The sequence below is a fragment of the Tursiops truncatus genome, chromosome 5 (assembly GCF_011762595.2).
Source record: "Tursiops truncatus isolate mTurTru1 chromosome 5, mTurTru1.mat.Y, whole genome shotgun sequence".
Taxonomy (NCBI): domain Eukaryota; kingdom Metazoa; phylum Chordata; class Mammalia; order Artiodactyla; family Delphinidae; genus Tursiops; species Tursiops truncatus.
The window spans coordinates 87,393,858-87,418,640 of NC_047038.1; the positions used below are offsets into that span (position 1 = coordinate 87,393,858).

Below are 24,783 nucleotides of genomic sequence, written 5' to 3' on the forward strand. Positions count from 1 at the left end.
TCATAGCACTTACCACTACCCAGTAGTGTTTTGTTGGTTTTACTTTTTCTTCTACCTCCTCTCCCCACCATGAAAGTAGAGATTCTCTTGTTCAGTGCTGTGTCCCAGGGCTTAGAACAGTGCTACTTAGAATATAGTAGGTGGTCAGAATATGCTAGTTGGATGAAGGAATGCAAGAGTGAATAAATGGATGAAAGAAACTGACTTATTGAACTGGTGAGGAATGTTATTGGGAGGCTCTTTTTTTAATAGTAAAGGTTTTTCTTTAAACATTTAAAAAAGTTGAGCTGTTATTCACATACTATAAAATTCTTCCTTAAAAGTATACAGTCCAGGACTTCTCTGGTGGTCCAGTGGTTAAGACTCTGCACTTCCACTACAGGGGGCACAGGTTCAATCCCTGGTTGGGGAGCTGAGATCCCACATGCTGCGTGTTGCAGCCAAAAAAAAAAGTATACAATTCAGTGGATTTAGTATATTCACAAAGTTGTGCAACCATCACAACTAATTCCAGAATATTTTTATCACACCCAACAGAAACCTTTGTATCATTAGTAGTCATTCTCCATTTCTTCTTCTCCAGCCCTTGGCAACCACTAGTCTCCTTTCTGTCTCAATGGATTTGTCTATTCTGGACGTGTCATATGAATGGAATCATAAAAAATGTGATACTTCATATTTTGTGTCTGAATTTTTTTCTCAGCATAATAATATTGTCAAGATTCACCCATGTTATAACATGTTATCAGTACTTAATTCTTTTTTTATGGATGAATAATATTCCATTGTGTGAATATACCATATTTTATTTATCTATGCATCAGTTGATGGACTTCTGGGCTGCTCACACTTTTTGGCTCTTATGAATAATGGTGCTGTGTACATTAATATACAAGTTTTTGTGGACATAAATTTCAGTTTTCTTGGTAATATACCTAATCATCTCTCCTCCCCTCCCCTGACCCCCTGGCAAGCACTGTTTATTTTACTGTTTCTAAAGCTTTTCCAGAGTGCCTTGTATTTGGAATCATACACTATGTAGCCTTTTCAGTCTGACTTTCTTCATTTAACAATATTCAATTAAGGCTTCTTCATGGTTTTGTTTTTTATTTTTTTGTGGCTTCATAGCTTGTCTCTTTTTAATCTCTGATCATAATATTCCATTTTATGGATGTACCACAGTTTATTGATTCACCTATTGAAAGGCATCTTGGTTGCTTCCCACTTCTGCAACTATGATCGAAGTTGCTATAAACACTCACAGGCAGGTTTTTGGGTGGACATAGGTTTTCAGCTCAATTGGGTAAATACCTGAGTGGGTTTGCTAGGTTGTATGGAAAGATTCTGTTTAGCTTTGTAGCAAATTGCCAAACTGTCTTCCAAAGTGGCTGTGTCATTTTGCATTCCTACCAACAATGAATGTTGCTCTGCATCCTCATCAGCTTTTGGTATTGTCAGTTTTTTGGCTTGTAGCCACTTTAATAGGTGTGTAATGGTATCTCGTTTAAGTTTGCAATTCCCTGATGACAAATGATGTTGACTGTCTTTTCGTATGTTTATTTGCCATCTGTTTATCTTTTGTGGTGGGGTTTGTTCATACCTTTTGCCCATTTCTTCCTTGGGTTGTTTTCTTATTGTTGAATTTTAAGAACTTTTTGTATGTTTTGGATACAAGTGCTTTATCAGATATATGGTTTGCAAAGATTTTCTCCTAGTCTGTGTGCCTTACAGTGTCTTTCACAGAAGAGAATTTTTAATTTTAGTAAATTGCCTACAGAGGAACCTGCTCGTCCTGAAAGCACTGAGCTTTAGCCTAATGTTAAATACCTGCTGCCACTTGCCTACTGCTCAGAAAAAGGTCAGCAGAGGAGGGTATTGGGATTCACTTGCTCAGAGACTCTGAATCACAGTCCTATATAATTCCTGAAGAGTCTCTTACAGTCCTTTCACTTTCCTGTAGTCCAGATTCTGAGCTTCAAGCACAGTGGGAACCACTCTTACGTTCACTAAGAAGGTAAGTCTTCTACTGGGCATGTTCATTGAGTCTTCTACTGGGCACGTTCTAGGCTAGGTTTTTTTCAGACTTTCACTGTCACTGTATCTCATCAACTTTTTAATCTTACCAGATTTCCTCAATTTCTGATCTTCTCTTAGCCTTCTTTCTTGCTTTCCAGAAATATTGAGGGTTTCTTTTTGTTTTTTTTTACTCTCGTAACATTAACAATAACAGCAACAGCACCACCAGTGATTAGTGATTTTAAAAGGATGTAAGGTAGAAATGTATTTATAGATATGTCTGTTCAGATTGCTGACTTTCTGAATCAAGATTGTATTTTTGGTACTCATAGCTTTTAGCCTTTAGCCTTTGACTTTATTATGTCTAGAACCCATTCTACTTGATTTTGACAGTTTCTAACATTTTTTGCTGGTGCATATGTGTGTTTCTGAAAGTACAGATGTGTTTGGCAACCTTTTAGGGGAAATTACTCTCTCGTGAAATTGTATTTTTCCTTAATGGCAGTACTAAATATTCATATAAATTAGGAGAGGTGTGAAGAGAGGAAATGGAATTAGGTACTTTGAAGATTGTTTTTAAAAATGTACCTACTAATGACACTCTCAGTACAAATTAGCCTTGTGTTGTTTCATAAGTGACTTGATTAAACTTTGGTGATAGAGGAAGAAAATAGAAATAATTGGATAGAAAATAAAGGTAAGCATCATGTAGTGTTGGCTAGTGGATAAAAGAATGGGCTTTAAATATTTAAATCCTAGATTTAAATTCTGGCTCCTACTTTACCAATATTATAAGCTTGAGCAAATTATTTAAGTACTTTAAGTCTCAGTTTTGTTACCCATAAAATAAAGTATAGCATGTACATCATAGAGTTATGAAGATTAAATGGGATATTGCATGTAAAATACTTAAGAGTACAAAGCCTGCAGTAAATATTAGTTAATATTAATCATCATCATTACTATCCTAGTGTAGGAGTTCTCAGCCTGAAGTTGACTGGAACTATCAATTAACAAGTATTTATCAAGTATCTGATCTCTAGTATTGGATTTAGACCTATAGAAGGAGCTACTGTTGTGAATATCAGGTTGGTACCTAGAGGTGGAACAAAGTGAGCTAATATTAGTGGAGTTCTTACCACAGGGTTCAATAGTAAGGTAGATGTTATTATTCCAAGCTGAGGCTTAGTAATGTTAAGTAACTTGAAGATAATGGACTGTTTTTGAGTCCCACTTCTGCCATTTAATTTACCTAGGTGGTCAGAGTAAGTCACTTAACTTTGAAGGTATGGAGTTATTGACACAAATAAGTTGATGTTAATTTACTTCTAATTTTGAATATATGGACATGTTCTTCAGTGTCAAAATATACACATCTGTATTCTTCTAACCCTTACCAGTGCCCCTGTTTTGAGTTCTCTGTACATCTGCCCCCTCAATTCCTTCAGCCTTACGATTCTGCAGTCCAACTTAGAAAATATCAATTTTGTTGATAGTTGGATTGAACAATAAAGGGTTAAAATTGAGGGTAATGATGAGTGTGACTGTGTTGAGATAGTAAGAAATGGTTTATGAGAATAAATGTAGGTGTCACAGTGGGGACTAATCTATTTAGGGACTCAAAGAGGAAATAAATGATGCTTTTGAAATTTACAAAAGGTGATCAAATTGGATGACTAATTATAAGGGATATGTGTTCAGAGTTTTCCTTTTAGACTCAGTTATTTACCTGTCAAGCCATCCTGTCTTGCTCTAGAAATTGATTGTCCTTCAAATATGAGTAAGAGGACTAGAACAAACAAACCTGACTCCTGGATGTTTATTTGGAAAGAAAAGACCTCAGGGTAATGCTGTGAATTGTCAGTCACATTTACATTCTAATCAGAAAGCTCTAAACTCTCACACAGTTATGATGCCCTGTTGGGAGCTGTACAAGAGAAACTAGCAATTGAATCCCTGTGCTCGAAGACCAAAAAAGTATATAGCTACTCTCATACGTTGTTAATGGGTTTTACAAGGGTACAACTTATTTTTGGGGAAAAAATAGACCTTATATAAAAATTTAAAATGTATGTGCTCTTTTTAGCACAGCAATTTTATCTCTACGAATTTATCTTTCATAATATGAGGGTACTTACTGCAGCATTGTTTTTCTGTTTTGTTTTTTATAGTTTAAAACGCTCTTGGAATCTTAGTGTTTTGTTTTTCTTTTAAACTTATTTATTTATTTTTGGCTGCGCTGGGTCTTAGTTGCAGCACACGAGATCTTAGTTGCGGCACGCATGTGGGATCTAGTTCCCCCACCAGGGATTGAACCTGGGCCCCGTGCATTGGGAGTGTGGAGTTTTACCCACTGGACCACGAGGGAAGTCCCTGTGGCATTGTTTGAAGTAACAAATAACTGGAAACAACCTAAACGTTTATCAGTAGGTGATTGAAAATATTATATACCTATATAAGGAAATATTATTTGGTCTTTAAAAAGAATAAAGTAGATATACTTCTACCTTAATACACAACAATATTCTGGATATATTAAGCGAAAAACATTATTTAGTATACTATAGTATGCAAGAACTGTATAAAACAGGCACAGTTATTCTTATGCTTGTATAGACATAGACTCTCTGGAAGGATACGCAAGATATTTCTTCTGAGATTCTTCTGATACAGAAATTTCTTCTGAGGGGGTGGGGTGGGTGGGAGGGCTACATACTTTCTGTTATTGAAAATGGTTTTGAATATTTGCATCAAATGTCTTAACCTGTCATGTGAGATATATTTGCATTTGGCCACATACATTGTTACCTTAAGAACTTGCACTCATTGATGAGGATTTTTGTGTACATGCTTTGGTACTTGTACTTTTGAACTTGAGGACTCTCTTAATCTTTTGACATGGGAATAAGGAGCAGTATTGAACCACCACCCCTTCCAGGGTAGGGTGCATCCTGGTTGAAGTTTCAGGTAGTTGAAGAAAAACTGAATATAGTTTTAAAAAAGAACATTTAAAAAATCAGAATACTGAAATGCTTAATTATTCTGCCTGAATAAAGCAGAAGAGTCAGAAAGAAGGGGAATTTGATGGAGGACTTGAAAGCATTTTGGAAGTATGAATGTACATGGAAATGAGGAACCGAGGAGGGAGTCCTCAGGGAACTAAAAACATTTTATAAACATTATCTCATCTCTAAATTATACCCTCTTGTAAAAAGTTATTTTCCAGACTTTCAAAAAACAAAGTAAAGAAATTGAAGCCCAGATGATAATTTGTGGTTTCCTAAGTAACATAAGGAGAAAATAGCAAAATGAGGACTAGCGCCTTGTTTTCTTGATTTCCCGCCCAGCCCCATGATTATTCTGAGATCACCTGAACCGTGACATGGGAATAGGACCAAAAAACATTTTAAAAATTCTGTTTGGAACTTGATGTGTAAGAGCATTTGTTTCCAAAGTAAGGTTATATTTTCCCCAGTCTTAGGAGACAAGGATGGGAATAGGGGTTGAATACAGCTTTGTACATTGCACTACCATTTCTTTTTTTTACTATGAGTCATTCTGGTTCAGAAAAAGGAAGGATACTAACATTTGCACAGCATTTTACAGCTTTAGAAACTTTTTTCACCTTTATTATTTTCTCATTTTGCAGCTCTTTATGATACAGGTAGTGGTAATGTTTTGTTATTGTTACTAGGCTTTCACTATTAAAGAAAAAATAGGCTCGAGAAAGTTGGGTAATTTGCTAGACACAGCTGATAAGTGTCAAAACTGGCCTTTACAAAATCAAACTCAGATTTTTTTTTTTCTTTCTACCCAAGTATTAGGTCTTTGAGGTATATTTGTTTAGCTTTGTGGAAGACCAATTCTGGGTGGGTCATCAATCAAGAAAACATTTGGAAACCTAAAACTTGAAGGGACAGTGGTTGAATAAATAGGTGGTTTAGGGGAGCAGAGGAGGCTCTGACCCTCCTGCATGCAAGCACAGCTGATGTCCTTGTTGTTCTCATGTACTCTGCCAGCCCTTTTCAGAGCATCTTGTCACCTCAGTTGCTGCACCAGTCTCAGCAGTGGGCTAATTAAAGCGAATGTACTTAACACTAGGCCTGAAGACATGCACCAGATTGATGTTAGGAGAGCTATTTTTGTAGTTAATCATACATAAATTAGTAAAATGACTTTTTGTAAAAAATATTGGTGAAGTTTATTTCTCACACTAAATTTTGGTAAAGGATGAGAAGGAGCAGGAAAATGAAATAAGCTTCCAGCTTGGTAAGCATAATGACCTTTTCTACGTTTTCACATTTTAGAGATGCTGGGAGAGAATTCGGCATTTAATACATTATCTGATTAAACTGAAGAAGAGTTTCCACACTCTAGTGTGGGTCCAGACCCTGTGTCTAATATTGACTTTGGGGTTTACTCTGAGTGCAGTGGAAAGCCACTGAATGGCTTTAAGCAGAGGAGTAACATCATCCGATTAGTGTTTGTAAAGAGATCCTGGGCTGCTGAGTAGAGATATCTGGCAGGGAGAGGGACCAAGGTTAGAGTTGAGGAGCATCACTTTACTCTAAATAAACACCTGAGAGACTTACATGTAAATGAGAATACCATCATCTTAAAGTGAAAAATACCTGTCATTTGAATTGGATATTTGGGTTGACTAGTAAGTAGATTCTTAGTTTCTCTCAGGATTCTCAATATTTTTTGAAAACTCCTCAGGTGATTATAAAATGCAGCCAGGGTTAAGAACTACTGCTTTATCTTGGGGAAAAAAGGAGAGATCTTGGGGCTAAGCTTGGGAGAAGGTTGTTAAAAGTGAAAAGCTTTGGAGAGCTTGGAAAGTATAACTATTGTTTATCTGTTTTCTTTGGAATTTAATTTTCAAATTCGTATGTTCAAATGTCTGAATGCTAACGGTAGTATGAATTTAGTAACATTAAACTTTAGATAATTCCTACTTATCCAGCCTCTTCTAATTCATTCTTTCCCTATCTGTTGCTTTTCATAAGAAGAGCAGGGGAGTATTGAGAATGGATGACTAGAATATAATACAATTTGATAAGAATTTGCCAGCATTGGGGCTTCCCTGGTGGCGCAGTGGTTAAGAATCTGCCTACCAATGCAGGGCACACGGGTTCAAGCCCTGGTCCAGGAAGATCCCACATGCCGTGGGGCAACTAAGCCCGTGAGCCACAACTAGTGAGCCCGTGCGCCTAGAGCCCACGCTCTGCGGCAAGAGAAGCCACTTCAATGAGAAGCCCACACACCGCAACGAAGAGTAGACCCCGCTCTCTGCATCTAGAGAAAGCCCGCACACAGCAACGAAGACCCAACGAAGCCATAAATGAATGAATGAATGAATGAGTGAATAAATAAATAAATTTATATATTAAAAAAGGGGCTATCCGTTTGAACATCTCTTTAAAGAAAAAAAAGAATTTGCCAGCATTAACAGAAGAATCTGTCTCTTAAAAACTCTTAAAACCATTTCTAAGATGAGTTTCCATTGATTCATTTAAAAAATATATTTCTTTGTGTATACATACACACATTTAGAAATTTGAGCAACCATATTAATGTCTAGCTACTTATCTGCATACCTGGGATTCTGGATTAAGATTGCTGTTGCTTCCTATAATTGGATAGAAGCACATGTAGCTTTTCTTTCTTGCTCTAGGATTTTTGTGCTTCATTGATATAAAATTATATCTTTATGTTTTTATACAAAGGAAACAAATTATTTGTATTAGGATGAGAGACTTAGAATAGGGATAAAAAGGAATACAATGACTGAAGATTATCACAGAAGTACTTTTTTTTGTTTGTTTCAAATATTTATTTTATTTATTTATTTATTTGGCTTCACCGGGTCTTAGTTGTGGCACACAGGATCTTCGCTGTGGCGTGTGGGATCTTCATTGCGGCCCTTGGGATCTTTAGTTGTGGCACGCGGGCTCTTAGTTGCGGCACGCGGGATCTAGTTCCCTGACCAGGGATCAAACCCAGGCCCCCACATTGGGAGCACAGAGTCTTAACCACTGGACCACCAGAGAAGTCCCCAGTACTTTTTTGTTTTTATAGATTACTGAATCAGTAATTTATTGTTAGATTAGTTAGTTGGATTAGTTATAGCTAAAAATTCTTTTTCTCCTTTGGAATTACAGTAGGGAATGTAGAGAAGGTTTGTAGGAGTTTTGGGTAATCAAACACAGTAGTTACAACAGTAATGTTGCCGGGATTTAATGTAGCTGATACAATTTAGGGTTGTTTATTTGTGGACTTTTAGGATCACTGCTGTTATTTTATGCAGTAATATAGTATAGTAGACCCTATTGAAAGTCATGCCTTAAACACTGATGTGCCTTTTTCTTCTTTTCTATTCATAGTGGTAGTCGCTCCTCTAAAACGTTTAAACCAAAGAAGAACATACCAGAGGGTTCTCACCAGTATGAGCTCTTAAAGCATGCAGAGGCCACACTGGGCAGTGGAAACCTCCGGATGGCTGTCATGCTTCCTGAGGGGGAAGATCTAAATGAGTGGGTTGCAGTGAACAGTAAGTAGCCTTTCTGTTTCTCAGTAGACTGTAAATTAGGTTAGTAGCCTCACTGTAGGTGAGTGTTGGGGTGCTCTCTATTCTAGGATTTAGTTAGCAACCTAATACCACAAGATAGTGGTACCTCAATTTACTTTAACCTTTATGGTATTTTATTTCTGAATATGGAATTACATGAAATTCTTATCTCCTGTTACCATGTAATACAAAGCATAGATTTACCATCTTCATTGGAAAAAATGATAATGATAGCAGCAATTAATGTTTATGGAACACTGTGACACTCTGCTATTCTTTCTACATGAATTATTTTTATTTATTTATTTTATTGAAGTTTATTTGATTTATGGTATTAGTTTCAGATGTATAACATAGTGATTCAATATTTTTAGATTATACTCCATTTAAAGTTATTACAAGGGGGCTTGAGAGTCCTCTTGAGAGTCCGCCTGCCGATGCAGGGGACACGGGTTCGTGCCCCGGTCCGGGAAGATCCCACATGCCGCGGAGCGGCTGGGCCCGTGAGCCATGGCCGCTGAGCCTGCGCATCTGGAGCCTGTGCTCCACAACGGGAGAGGCCACAACAGTGAGAGGCCCGCATACTGCAAAAAAAATAACAAAATAAAGTTATTACAATATAATGGCTGTATTTCCCTGTGTTGTACCTTTGTGGCTTATTTATTTGATACTTGCTGATTTGTACCTCTTAATCCCCTACCTCTGTCTTGCTCCTCCTCCATTCTCTCTCTCCACTGGTAACTACTTGTTTGTTCTCTATATCTGTGAGTCTATTTCTGTTTTGTTATATTCATTCATTTTATTTTTTAGATCCCACATGTAAATGATATCATACAGTATTTGTCTTTCTGTGTTTGACTTAAGCATTAATACCTTCCAGGTCCATCCATGTAGTTGCAAATGGTAAAATTTCATTCTTTTTTATGGCTGAGTAATATTCCAGTGTGTGTGTGTGTGTGTGTGTGTGTGTGTGTGTGTGTGTGTGTGTGTGAGAGATAAAGAAGATGTGGTGTTTATATATATGTATATATACATACACACACACACACACACACCATTATCCATTTATCTGTTTATGGACGCTTAGGTTGCTTCCATATCTTGGCTATTAGCCTCCATATGCTGCTATGAACATTGGGGTACATGTATCTTTTCAAATTATTGTTTTTATTTTCTTCTACATGGATTATTTTATTTCATCTTTACAACCTCATGATGTAGGTACTATTATTATCCCAGTATATAGATAAGAAAGCTGAGACAGAAAGATTGTAGTAATGTGCTTAGGTTATACAGCTATTGAATGCTAGAGCCTGGGCTCAAATATAGAGCTCTAAAATTTCAGAGACTGCGCTTTAACCCCTATGCTAAATTGCCTCTTTCAGTAGCATACTTAGTTATTTGTCTAAACTACGCTTTAAAAAGAAAAAAAGACAATTCAATAGTGATCTTATGAAATTAGTAAAATATGTTTATGATATATTCTTAACCTCTAGAAAGAAAAAAATATAAGTAAAAAGTAAATATATTCTTGGGAATTAAGCCAGAGTAAGTTGGGGAATAAAAGTGGTACTTTAAAAAAAATTTTTTTTAAAATTTTATTTTGATTCTTTTCTCTCTCTCTTTTTTTAAAATTAATTAATTTATTTTTGGCTGCGTTGGGTCTTCGTTGTTGTGCGCGGGCTTTCTCTAGTTGCAGAGAGAGGGGGCTACTCTTCATTGTGGTGCATGGGCTTCTCATTGCGGTGGCTTCTCTTGCTGAGGAGCACAGGCTCTAGGCGCGCGGGCTTCAGTGGTTGTGGCTCACCGGCTCTAGAGCACAGGCTCAGCAGTTGTGTTGCATGGGCTTAGTTGCTCCATGGCATGTTGGATCTTCCTGGACCAGGGCTTGAACCTGTATCCCCTGCATTGGCAGGTGGATTCTTAACCACTGTGCCACCAGGGAAGCCCAAAAGTGGTACTTTTAGTATTCAAGTTTTATCAGCATTGGTGAAGAAATTAATAGAATTTTATAACTGGAGGAAATTTATATGACTCTAGTTATAATAAATGAAATTGAATTGAAAATATACACTAAATGCCTAGGCTTTGATTAAGGAAAAAAGAGCAGTATTTTTATTGTAACATTTGATAGTATCTTATTGTAATTTGAAACATATCATGGGATTTATAAATTGAGCTGCCACCCACTAACTTTTAGGAACCTAAAGTATTTTACTGAGATGTCTTAAAACCTTACTGTGACAGCAGTTCTGTAAGAGCAGTATTATTAGAGTATGGTTATCCTCCTGGACCCAGAGAGTTTAGTTACTAAAGAGATAAAGTGATTTGTTTGCTTTATTGATGAGAGTCATCTAACCTATAAGATAGTTCTATGACACTTTAAGGAAAATATTCAGAATAAGTTTCCAGTATATGTGTACATCCTTTTTCTGGGCACTTGTTTGTGCCTTTTTGTACCATTTATTTGAGAGCTCATTTTCTAATTTTAGAAATCTAAGGAAGGTAGTGTAGAGCTTCTGTACTACATGAGATTGTGACTTTTAAGTATAAAACCAGATCATTGTTTTCTGTCTGTATTTTCTCTGTCTCAATTATCAGAACTGAGTGTCTGTACTATTGAAATGTCTAGAACTTCAGGAACTTATAAAATTTCACAGACATTTTGAAGTTATAGCCAGAAAAAAATTGCTTTGAACTGAAGTGTTTGAACATCCCTGTAGAACATAGAATTCTGCCTTTAAAATATAGCAGTTGACTGAAGTATTGGATTACAATTTTTTTCTTATTTATAGTAATCTTTCCAAGTGGCACTTGATGAAGTGAATAGGATTTGAGGCTAGATAGGTAATTTCCATTCACTGACAGTGATTAAGTAAACATTTCGGGTACATAAAAGAGTGAAGGGGATTTGTTGATAAGATTGGCATCTTAATGGCCTTTTTCCTTCAGTTTACTTGCCAGATGAAGATAAACGGTAGAAGATGGGAATTACAAGTTCAACAACTAGTCTTATAGCCAGAAACCAGAGGCTGGTTTTGAACATTCTGCTGCTAGAGAGTGATAGCTTAAAGGAGATACAACGTTCAGAGTTTTGGAAAAAGTGGGTGGATGGCTTATAGTTAATTTTTGTGGCACAGAATCTTGAGGCCATATCTTCATTTGTGGAAGAAAACTAACAATTACTAAATGTCTACCTTATGGTAGACACGATTTTGTTTTTTAGCACTCTGCAGTAAACTGAATTTTAAAGGTAGGAAACTGAGATTCAGGGAAGTTAAGTAACTCAACTATTAAGTATAGAGTTGGGATTCAAAGCCATAGGTTACCCACTGTTCACGTGGAGGACAACCCGATTAAAAATGGGCAGAAGACCTAAATAGACATTTTCCCAAAGAAGACATACAGATGGCCAACAGGCACATGAAAAGATGCTCAGCATCACTATTCATCAGAGAAATACAAATCAAAACCACAATGAGATATCACCTCATACCTGTCAGAATGGCTCTCATCAAAAAGATCACAAATAACAAATGTTGGTAAGGATGTGGAGAAAAGGAAACCCTACAGTGCACTCTTGGTGGGGATGTAAATTGGTGCAGCCACTATGGAAAACAATATGGAGGTTTCCCTAAAATTAAAACTAGAAATACCATATGATCCAGCAATTCTACTGCTGCATGTATATTTTAAGAAAATGAAAACATTAATTTGAAAAGATACATGCACCCCAGTGTTCATAGCAGCATATGGAAGCTAATAGCCAAGATATGGAAGCAACCTAAGTGTACATCAACAGATGAATGGATAAAGAAGATGTGGTGTATACACACACACACACACACACACACACACACACACACAATGGAATATTACTGAGCCATAAAAAAGAATGAAATTTGCCATTTGCAACAACATGGATGAACCTGGAGGGTATTATGCTTAGGGAAATAAATCAGAGAAAGACAAATATTTTATGTTATCACTTATATGTGGAATCTAAAAAAAAAAAGAAGAATGAATATAACAAAACAGAAACAGACTCACAGATACAGAATAAACTAGTAGTTACCAGTAGGGAGAGGGTAGGTGGGAGGGGTAAGATAGGGGTAAGGAATTAAGAGGTACAAACCTCTATGTATAAAAGAAATCAGTTACAAAGGTATATTGTACAGGGACTATAGCCAATATTTTATAATAACTTTAAATGGAGTGTAATCTTTAAAAATATTGAATCACTATGTTGTACACCTGAAACTGATAAAATATTGTAAATCAATTATACTTCAATTTTAAAAAGAAAAGAAAAGATAGAAAGAACACCAGTCTTTCTAAAGCTTTTATGTGGAAAGGAGAAAATACTAGTATTATGAGTTCTATGTGGACATATAAGAAAGGAAACCAGGTCTTCTAACTTATGAACTTAGATGTAAAAATCCTAATAAAAATATTAGCAGATTGAATCTAGCAATACTTAAAAAAATTATAACACATCATGACCAAATTGTTCTTATTCCTAGAATACAAGGTTGGCTTAACACTTGCAAATCAGTTGTAATTCACCGCATTAGCCAAAATAAAGGAAGAGGAAGAAATCGTATGATCATCTCTGTATAAGCAGAAAAAACATTTGGTAAAATTTAAAATCAATTCGTAATAAACTTATGAAGTAAAAGTTGAGAACTTTTTTCTGATAAAGCATATCTACAAAAAAGATAAAGCAAACATCATATTTGATCATGAAATGTTGAAGTTTTTTCTCAGATTAAGAATGAGTTAAGGTTAGCCACCATCACCACTTTCCTGGAGTCTTAGCCAATGCCGTAAGGCAGGAAAAAGAATAAAAGATAATAATAACTGGAAAGGAAGAAACAACATTTATGTTCATAGCCAGCATGAATGAATGTTGAAAAACCAAAAGACCATGATTTTATTACTACACCATCACTATTATTATGAATAGGTAAATTTAATAAACTTGTTGGCTTTGAGGTCAATATAAAAAAATTATGAGTAGAATAAAAATTATAAAAAAACAAGGAATAACAGTTTTCCAGTGAAACATATAGAAAACTATTCCTTTATGACTGGTGCTTTCTGTGCTCTTCTTAAGCAATATTTGCATGCCAAAGTTCATGGACATATTTTTCTGTGCTCTTTTAAACTTTATTGTCTTGCCTTTCACATTTAGATGTATGATCCACTTGGAATTGCTTTTCAGGTATTGTGTGAGTGAAGAGTCAAGTTTTATTCTTTTCCATAGAGATAACCAATAGACTCAGAAACTGTCTCACATTTTATTACGGTGTTGCCTTTTTCTAAGTGATCTATAGAAGTTCTTTATATATTCTGAATATAAGATCTTTATTGATTATATGTGTTGCAAATAATTTCTCCCACTCTTGCTTGCCTTTTTATTCTCTTAAGGGAGTCACTTAATAAACAGAAGCTCCTAAATTCAGTGAGGCAAATATTGTTTGTTTGTATTCTTTTCACCTGTTCTTTGTTGAGGAAAGAACACTGATAGAGCTGAGATTCTGCTGGAATAAAAGATTGTTTGAGTAAAACTAAAATTTAACCTTTTACTTATAACTGATGTTTGCTTTGCAGCTGTAGATTTCTTCAATCAGATCAACATGCTTTATGGAACAATCACAGATTTTTGTACAGAAGAAAGTTGTCCAGTGATGTCAGCTGGCCCAAAGTAAGACATGATTCATGATCAGTTCTCATTTTTACTTTATCATACAGTTCTTAGATAAGAAGAAAATTTTTGACCTTATAATTTCTGTATTTAGCATCTCCTTCAGTGATTTACCAATGACTAGATTCCTTAGCCTGAGCTTTATAGTCCTCCCTATTGTATTGTCCTCCATCCTGCCTTTTTTCTGTTTGCTTATGCCTCTCTATCCAAATATTTTTTTAAAATCGAAATATAGTTGATATACAATATTATGTTAGTTTCAGGTGTATTGCATAGTGATTTGACATTTCCATACATTATGAAATGATCATCATGATAAGTCTACTAACCATCTGTTCCCATACAAAGTTATTACAGTGTTATTGACCATACTCCTTATGTTGAATATTATATTCCCATGACTTATTTATTTTATAATTGGAGGTTTGTATCTTTAAATATCTTTCACCTATTTTGCTCTATTCCCACCCCGCTCCCCTCTGGCAACCACCCCTCTGTGTGCTGTATCTGTGTTTGTTTTCTAGATTTCACATGTAAATGAGATCATATGGTGTTTGTTTTATTCTGCCTGACTTATTTTACTTAGTGTAATACCCTCTAGATCCATCCGTGTTGTCGCAAAGGGCAAGATTTCTTTCCCTTTTTTATGGCTAAGTAATATTCCGTTGTGTGTGTGTGTGTGTGTGTGTGTGCGCGCGCGCACACACACACACACACACACCCCCCCCACATCATCTTCATTCATCTGTTGATGGACACTTAAATTACTTTCATATTTTAGGTACTGAAAATAATGCTGCAATGAAAAACGGGTTGCATATGTCTTTTCAAATTAATGTTTTTGTTTTCTTTGGGTAAATACCCAGAAAAGAAATTGCTGGATCTTATGGCAGTTCTATTTTAAATATTTTGAAGAACCTCTATACTTTTCTCCATACTGGGTGCACCAATTTGCAATTCCACCAACAGTGCATGAGGGTTCCCTTTTGGTCACATCCTTGCCAATACTTGGTATTTGTTGTCTTTTTGATAATAGCCATTCTAACAGGTGTGAGAAGTATCTCATTGTGGTTTTAATTTGCATTTCCTTCATGATTGGTGAGGTTGAGCATCTTTTCATGTGTCTCTTGGCCATGTGTATGTCTTTGGGAAAAATGTCTATTCAGGTCCTCTGCCCGTTTTTTAATTGGGTTGTTTATTTATTTATGATGTAGAACTGTATGAGTTCTTTGTATATTTTGTATATTAACCCCTTATTGGATATATCACTTGCAAATATCTTCTCCCATCCAGTAGGCTACCTTTTCATTTTGTTGATAGTTTCCATACTGTGCAAAACCTTTTTAGTTTAATGTGGTACCATTTATTTATTTTTGCTTTTATTTCCCTTGCCTGAGAAGACAGATCCAAAAAATATTGCTAAGACTGATTTCAAAGAGTTTTCTCCTAGAAATTTTATGGTTTCAGTTCTTACATTTAAATCTTTAATTTATTTTTATTTTATTTTATTTATTTATTTTTAAAAATATTTGTTATTTGGCTGCTCCAGGTCTTAGTTGTGGCATGCGGGATCTTTGTTGCAGCATGCAGGATCTTTAGTTGTGGCCTGTGGAATCTTTTACTTGTGGCATGTGGGCTCTTCGTTGTGGCATGCGGGATCTAGTTCCCTGACCAGGGCTTGAACCCGGGCCCCCTGCATTGGGAGTGTGGCGTCTTAACCACTGGACCACCAGGGAAGTCCCTCATTTTTATTTTAGCTTATGTTTGTACATGGTGTGAGAAAGTAGTCCAGTTTTATTCTTTTACATATAGCTCTCCAGTTTTCCCAACATCATTTATTGAAAGGGCTGTCTCTTTTCCCCTGTTGTATATTTTTGCTTCCTTGGCAGATTAATTGACCGTTTAAGTGTAAGTTTGTTTCTGGGCTGTCTATATTCTATTCCATTAATCTGTGTTTCTCCTTTTGTGCTTGTACTATACTGTTTTGATTACTATAGCTTTGTAGTATAGCTATAGTATACTATATGTATGTTTGAAGTAGGCAGTGTGATACCTTCAGCTTTGTTCTTCTTTCTCAAGATTGCTTTGGCTATTTGGAGTCTTTTATGTTTCTGTACAAATTTCAGAATTAACGTGTTCTAGTTCTGTGAGAAATGCCACTTTATTTTGATAAAGATTGCCTTGAATCTGTAGATGGCCATGGGTAGTATGGTCATTTTAAAAATAATAATTCTTCCAGTCTGTGAGCATGTTATATCTTTCCATATGTTTGTGTGTTTTTCCATTTCTCTCATAAATATCTTAAAGTTTTCAGAGTACAAGTCTTGTACTTTTTTGGTTAGATTTATTCCTAGGTATTTTATTCTTTTTGATGCAGTTGTAAATGGGATTGTTTAAATTTATCTTTCTGATAGTTCACTATTAGTGTGTTGAAATGCAACAGGTTTCTGTGTATTAATTTTGTATCCTGCAACTTTATTGAATTCATTGATGATCTCTAGTAGTTTTCTGGTAGCATCCTTAGGATTTTCTATGTATAGTATCATGTTATCTGCAATGACAGTGACAGTTTTACTTCTTCCTTTCCAATCTGGATTCATTTTATTTCCTTTTTTTGTCTGTTTTGGCAAGGACTTCCAATACTATGTTGAATAAAAATGGTGAGAGTGGGCATCTTTGTCTTGTTCCTGATCTTACAGGAAATCCTTTCAGCTTTTCACCATTGAGTATAATGTTGGCTGTGGGTTTGTCATATATGGCCTTATTATGTTGAGTATGTTCCCTCTAAGCCCACTGTTTTGAGAGTTTTTGTTAATCATAAATGGATGTTGAATTTTGTCAAAGGCTTTTTTCTGTATCTGTTGAGATGATAATATGATTTTTATTTTTCAGTTTGTTAATGTGGTGTATCATGTTGATTGACTTGTAGATATTGATCATCCTTGCATCCCTGGGATAAGTCCTGCTTGATCATGGTTTATGATCCTTTTAAAGTATTGTTGGATTTGGTTTGCTAATATTCTGTTGAGGATTTTTGCACCTATGTTCATTGGTGATATCGGCCTGAAATTTTCTTTTTATGTGGTGATTTGTCTGATTTTGGTCAAAGTGATGCTGGCCTCATAGAATGAGTTCAGAAGTTTTCCTTCCTCTTCAATTTTTTTGGAATAGTTTGAGAAACATAGGTAATATAACTCTTTAAATGTTTGGTAGAAGGTAATATAACTCTTTAAATGTTTGGTAGAATTCACCTGTGAAGCTGTTCGGTCCTTGACTTTTGTTTGTTATGAGTTTTTGGGTTTTTTTAAAATTACTGATTCAGTTTCATTATTGGTAATCCATCTGTTCATATTTTCAATTTTTTCCCGATTCAGTTTTGGGAGATTGCATGTTTCTAGGAATTTATCCATTTCCTCTAGGTTGTCCATTTGACTGGCTATAATTGTTTGTAGTAATCTCTTATGATCATTTGTACTTCTGTGGTATTGTTTGTAACTTCTCTTCTTTCATTTCTGATATTATTTGTTTGGTTTTATCAATTTTGTTTATTTTTTCTGAGAGCCAGCTCTTAGTTTCATTGGTCTTTTCTATTTATTTTATTATTATTATTAGTTTCTATTTCATTTAATTATGCTCTATTCCTCATGATTTCTTCCCTTCTAACTTTGGGTTTTGTTTGTTCCATTTTTCTAGTTACTTTAGGTATAAGCTTAGATTGTTTATTTGAGATTTTTCTTATTTCCTGAGGTAGGCTTGTATTACTATAAAATTCCCTCTTAGAACTGCTTTTGCTGCATCCCATATATTTTGGATCATTATGTTTTTGTCTTCATTTGTCTCCAGGTATTTTTTGATTTCCTGTTTGATTTCTTCAGGGACCCATTGGTTACTGGGTAGCATGTTGTTTAGACCCCACCTGTTAGTATTTTTTGCACTTTTTTTCTTGAAGTGGTTTCTCAGTTACTATTTATTATCGTTATTAACCAAGAAATGAACATTTTGGAATTTGTAGTTTATAAGTTCATACCATGATGACAGAAATAAATTTCAAAGACAATGGTCTGTCAAAGGTGGAATAAAAAAAGCAGTGGGTGCAAAATAGAGTTAGAATATGAAGTCATCATTAAGTATAAACGTGACAAAAGAAAAGGAAAGAATCAGGGAATCATAGTTATAAACTCTAGAAGTATAAGCAATATGCAGTTGTTTTATTTTTCAAAAAACCTTAGGACATTGAATATTAGTATTGTTTATAAAGCTTCAGGATATTGAAAATGATTTTTTGGTTTACTGTGCCTGCTTTTGACTTCTGCATTTAAAAATGAATAGGGAACACCTGAGAATCATTAACAAAATGAAAAACATGATTGTGAGAGAAATGCAAAAACATTGAGGCTTCATAACATAAGGGAAAAAACATGGATGAGTTCCTGTCTTTAAATGAAGACTAAGTAAGGATGGCCAGAAGTCCTACCATTCATGTTCTCTGTCTCCTAAGAGGCTCAAACAAGAAGAGGCTTAAGTCACACTTGAGACTTTTGTTTTATGTTAGGAAGAATATCTTGACTGTGAAAGTGATTAAATAGTAGAACAGGATGCCAAGAAATGTTGGGGAATCTCCTCTTGGAGACCTTCAAAGTAGACTTGACATTCATCCCTGTTTCCCAGGGTTGGTATGCTGTCAGAATATTTATTCAGGTGTATCCTGTTTAAGATTTACTGTTCAAGTGTAAGTAACTATGATTAAATAGAAAGCATCCTTGTTATCCTATCTCAAGATACTTTTCAATGTTTAAAATACCCTGTAGTATTTTTCCATTATATTTTCTTCCAGCTCCTTTGCTAGGCTTAATCACCTATCATTACGTTAGTCCAAACTCTGGGACAAGATTATAAAAACACAATTGATTCAAAGAGAGAAGCTAAGTGGCAGAGGTAACCTTCAGAAACTAAAAAACTAAATGCTAGTTCAGTTTAGATAATTTTGTACATGGAGTTTCAGCTGCATGCTTATTCCTTGTCTTAAAAGTCAGGTTGTGTGGGCTTCCCTGGTGGCGCAGTGGTTGGGAGTCTGCCTGCCGATGCAGGGGACACGGGTTCGTGCCCCGGTCTGGGAAGATCCCACATGCCGCGGAGCGGGTGGGCCCGTGAGCCATGGCCGCTGAGCCTGCGCGTCCGGAGCCTGTGTTCCGCAACGGGAGAGGCCACGGCAGTGAGAGGCCCGCGTACCGCAAAAAAAAAAAAAAAAAAAAAAAATCAGGTTGTGGTTGTATCTGTGTGTGTTTGTTTAATTAACTCCATTAGCATTCTGTTGTACTGTTTTTACATACTAATTTACAAGTCTGTCTTCTCTACTAGTCTTTTTCCTTGAGAACAGGGAAAGTGTCTTTCATTTTAGTGTCCGTTGTTCAAGAACAGTATTCCTTGACACAGTATTACTCACATGGTAGGTGCACATTAAATGTTTATTATACCAAAGGCTAGTGTCTGGTTAATACCTAGATACTATAGGCATCTTTATTTGGGTTGCCAATTTTCCTCAAAGGCATGTTTAGCTCCTCAGCCAAATGTACTCAAATATTGAATCATTCTCTTTTTCATTAATCTTACTTAGGTGCTTCCATGTCATTCTCTAGTCTTAACCCAAAATTTAAAGCCCCAAGTTAAAAAGAATTGTACTGCGTAAGGAGAAACGGTTTTTGAGGAAGAAAACAATAATCATAAAGATTAAAGATGGTCATCATAGAAGTGGGAAGTAAACTTAGGGTTTCTACTATAGCAGTTTATACTATGTGTGATTCTAAAATATAACTGCTATGTATGAAGGAAAGCTCACAAAAAATGGGTTTGGTGGGATCTGCTTAGTTTGTATCCTGATAAATGCAAAATAGTCCAATAGCAATTTTAAAATGCTAAATTTAAGTGCCAAATGCAAAAAATCTTTTTTTGGAGGAAGAGATTAAAATACATCCTGAATACATTCCTAATAAACATGTATATGTAATATAAAAACTTAGACATTATATATAGGTATACACTGATGTTCTGTGTACTTTTTATCTTTCCAATACAGATATGAGTATCATTGGGCAGATGGAACAAACATAAAGAAGCCTATTAAGTGCTCTGCACCAAAGTACATTGATTACCTGATGACTTGGGTTCAGGACCAGTTGGATGATGAGACATTATTTCCATCAAAAATTGGTATAATTGTTTAACTGGGATCCATCATGATTTATCTAATTTCATGCGTTTCTAGGGCTTATTGCCTCTCTATTCCAGGAACCATGTTAAATTACCATACCTATCAAAATATTGCTAATCTTATGTACTTGAAAGTGTCTATCTTTTTCATACCAAGTTTATCATGAACATTAGGTAAACCTCCCTATAATTTTAAACAGTAAGAAGATCGGTATATCTTGGATAGTAACAAATCTGGTCTGTGTTAGGGAAAAAAGAGACTGGTCATTGGGTAAGCAGCCAGTATCATCTGCTGCAGTCATATCCATTTCTTGTTTAGGAAGGGAGTTTATATGACTTCAAAACAGTTTTACCTTATATTTGTGGCAAAGAGGGCATTTGTATTCATGACCCACGTGTGAACCTTGCAGGCTGTGAAATCAGGCTAGGTGAGAAGAAAACAAGATTTGACAGGTTGGCCTGTTATCAACTGAGTGACTTTTATATATGCTGACCTTTTAAAGGGCTGACCTTTCAAGTGGAAATTATTTACATTTAGACAGTTCATATGACTTTACTGTGTCAAATTCCTTACAACCGTGTTTTCTGAAAAAATTAAGAATTTGCTCTTTTCAACTTTTTGAGTGTATTTTATGCTTTTTTAGTTTTGGGGAGAAGGATATAGTGGAGGAGACAGCAATGTAAATAGTTGCTGTTGTTATGGCTTGTTTTAAACACATTCATTGAATGCTTTAACTACTTTGGAGCCTTTGTAATGAAAGGTCTATTTTTCAAGACTGCATTACTTATATACATAGTAATGGTTTGGGATAAGTGCCCTCATCTTATCTTTTATCTTCATAACATAATTTTTAACTTTTAACCCAATTTCAGACTTCTAGAAAATTTGTAAGAATTGTGCAAACAATCCCTATGTATCCTTCTTCCAGATTTTTTAGTTGCCAACATTTTAACACATTTGCTTTCACTCTCTCTCTCCCTCCTTCCCCACTCCACATTCTTTTCTTTTTCCTGAACTGTTTGAGAGTAAGTTGCAATTATGATGGACCTTTATCTGTATGTGCTTCAATGTGTATTTCCTTAGAAAAATCACAGTATAACTGTCAGAATCAGGAAATTAACACCAGTACAATACTACTGTCTAATTTACAAATCTTATTCAGATTTTTCAAAATTTCCCAATAATATCCTTTAGAGCAAAAGAAAATCTTTGACATTTGTTTTCATTCAGTGTCATGTCTCTTTAGCCCCCTTTAGTGTGGAATATGTGTATTTCTCAGGCTTTTTTGGTCTTTTCATGACACTGACATTTTTGAAGTGTGTAATGTAAGCATACTATTTTATATAGTGTCCCTTCATTTTGGGAGACACTTATGTACCCCAAAATGTCTTATGTTTTCTTGTGATCTATAATGTTTTATAATGTGATCTATAATGTGATCTATAATATTTTTAAATGGGCAGTAGGCAATGTGATGACATTGAACCCAGTAGTACCAGTATTTGCCTTGTGTCATTTGCCTTGTGTAAATCTGGATCATTTAGCCACTTTAACAAAGGATGTAGACTTTTGTATTTTTCTAGTTTTGTATTTAATGCTGTAAAAGTGCTCTAATTCATAAAACAAGTCTAATTGAGCAGAGACTGCAGCTAATTTCAGGGTAAATGTAGACCTGGTGTAGTAATGAAATAATTTCCATAGAAAAAAATCTGAAAATGTATTGCAGGCATTTTAAACAAAACTAAACATAGTGATACATTATTTGTGTTCAGCATAAGAAACCTGAGGATCTGAATATGCATTTTAGCTCCATTACCATCTTAGACATTTGTTTCATTTTGGTAAAGTGGTGGTATATTAGAGGCCTAAAGGGCTAAACTGAAGACAAATTCTTATTCCATAGAAGCATTGAAGTTTATTTTCATTCATGATATTTTGAGAACTTTTGAAAAGTACAATGGGTATTTTAAGTAGTAATTCATAAATACTTATTATTTTCAGCCTTGTCTTGGTAATTTATATTGCCATTTGCTGATAATGCCTTGTCCTCTTCTTGTTAATAGAGGGGGTTGTTTATCTATTTACTAGGTGTCCCGTTTCCGAAGAATTTCATGTCTGTGGCAAAAACTATACTCAAACGCCTCTTTAGGGTTTATGCTCACATTTATCATCAGCATTTTGACCCTGTCATCCAGCTGCAGGAGGAAGCACATCTCAATACATCTTTCAAGCACTTTATTTTTTTTGTCCAGGTAAGTTGGATTAGGAGATCTTTTTTGCTCAGAAAAAGCAGTTATCTACAGAGTTATGAGGTGAATACTACCTCCATACTGTCAGGATAAAATTTGCTATATCTCTCTAGTCTTCATCCTCTTTTTTTTTTTTTTTGTGGTACGCGGGCCTCTCCCATTGCGGAGCACAGGCTCAGGACGCGTAGGCTCAGCGGCCATGGCTCACGGGCCCAGCCGCTCCGTGGCATGTGGGATCTTCCCGGACCAGGGCACGAACCCATGTCCCCTGCATCGGCAGGCGGACTCTCAACCACTGCGCCACCAGGGGAGCCAGGTCCATTAACTTTTGATCTGAATCCTTAGTTGACCTCCTCTTCCTTCTCTCTTTATTTCTCAGAGAATGGGCCTTAGAGATGTAGACTAAAAGGAGTGAGGCTATTCTTGTCCTGCTATAATAATTAGAGAACTAAAAGGTAGGAGTGAAAAAGAGGTAGAAATGCAGAAGCTGAGCAGCTGTTTTTTGGTGGAGTTTGGAGAAGGGAGATGGTAGGCAGGAGCAGTCCAAAGCTTGAATCTGTGTTGTTTTTGTATATCTGTGGGCATAAACTTATAAATACCTTTCCCATGCCCCATCTCCACAAAGAAAAATGTGTTTATTTTCCCTCTATACACACTCCTCATAATGAGGATACACATTTTGTATCTTAATTTCACCTATATAAACAAATTTTAGGAGATAGTAACTTGCCAAAACTGTTGCCCTGAGCAATTATTTTACTATGGTATCCCATCTATAGACACCAATAGAAACAAAATGTTATCCTAAAATTTGCATCTGTGCTTTGGTTTAGGCAGAACATGATTGCTTGAGGTTTTAGTGGTTTGGGAGAGGATATTCTCCCACCAGAAGGTTTATTAGTTTTACCTTATTATATGATCTTAAAGTACACTGTATCTCCCAACTCCTAGCAAAATAGTAAGGGATTGATACGTTGCATTTACCACATCTGAGCCTAGTTTCATCTCAGGACACTGTGACCTTCTTAAAGGCGGGTCCATTAGTTATACAGTATTACCGCTTCTTTGAGTGAGAGTGGCCTCTGCCCTGGGCCTCACAATTTAGAAGTTCTGCTCTGGCCCTTGCCCATACTCCTGCATGGAGTGAGAAGTCCATAGGGCCAAGGACATACCTACATAGATCCCTTCTGGTATGTGCTTGGATAGCTGAGATTCAGAACTCCCTACCCACATTGTCTCAAGTGTATTGCCAGGGTTTGCATGGATCTTTTCCTTTGGTCTGTACTTTTAAGGGAAGGTCATATCTCTGATAGCCAGACCTAAGGGATAGCCAGATGGCAGCTGTTGGTGAGTGTGTGTGGACATTGCCTTTATAAGCTTGTCAGGGTGTCCACACTCCTGCATGTGAGACCCATTGAAATACAGGATGGAGCTGTGGTTTGGTAGATCAGGGAGGTTTGCTGAGGGCCAGGGACTGGCTCTCCTCATGTCACTACTTTCCAATGTAGACTGGGAGTCTTAAGAATTCTAAATTTGAATCTGCTTTCCTGGCTACTATGGTGTGTTTGTTAAGGTAGGAGAATCGAACATATATAACAATATATTAGCTTAATGTAAAATACAGTAATTTAGTCATGTGATATATATCCATTTGTGCTATTGGTCCAGACCCCGCAAGTCTTAGTGGTAGACTTGCTATTGAGTGCCCCTTAATGCCTTCCTAGTACTTACTGCAGTGCTTGGCACGTGATGGATGCTAATAAATGAGTGAAATTGTGACCTCAGAATGCCCCACTGTGGCAGAATATCAAAAGATCAGAAGTATCAACAGCTTTTTTTTTTTTTTTTGCGGTACGTGGGCCTCTCGCTGTTGTGGCCTCTCCCGTTGCGGAGCCTGACGCTCAGGCTCAGCGTCCATGGCTCACGGGCCTAGCCGCTCCACGAACAGCCACTTTTTATTAGCCTTATAATTTATAGTTCAGGGGAAATCTATTCATAATTGAATTTCAGAATGACAGTGGTAGAACTTCTA

At 36.0% G+C, this 24,783-nt stretch overlaps 1 protein-coding gene across 3 annotated transcripts in view; it reads left to right on the plus strand.

The window, feature by feature from the left end:
- The window catches only part of MOB1B (MOB kinase activator 1B), a 60,064-nt gene that overhangs the window by 28,483 nt on the left and 6,798 nt on the right, over nt 1-24,783 (plus strand). The window contains exons 2-5 of one of the 3 annotated variants that reach the window (XR_002175884.3): nt 8,403-8,569; nt 14,201-14,294; nt 20,368-20,501; nt 22,566-22,754. Coding sequence is in view for 2 of the 3 variants with exons in the window: in XM_019932682.3 (XP_019788241.1) it covers nt 8,403-8,569; nt 14,201-14,294; nt 20,368-20,501; nt 22,591-22,754 (559 nt within the window). In the remaining variant the exon portion in view is untranslated. The remainder of the gene's footprint in view (nt 1-8,402; nt 8,570-14,200; nt 14,295-20,367; nt 20,502-22,565; nt 22,755-24,783) is intronic. The other 2 variants (XM_019932682.3, XM_073805321.1) reach the window with 2 other exon arrangements.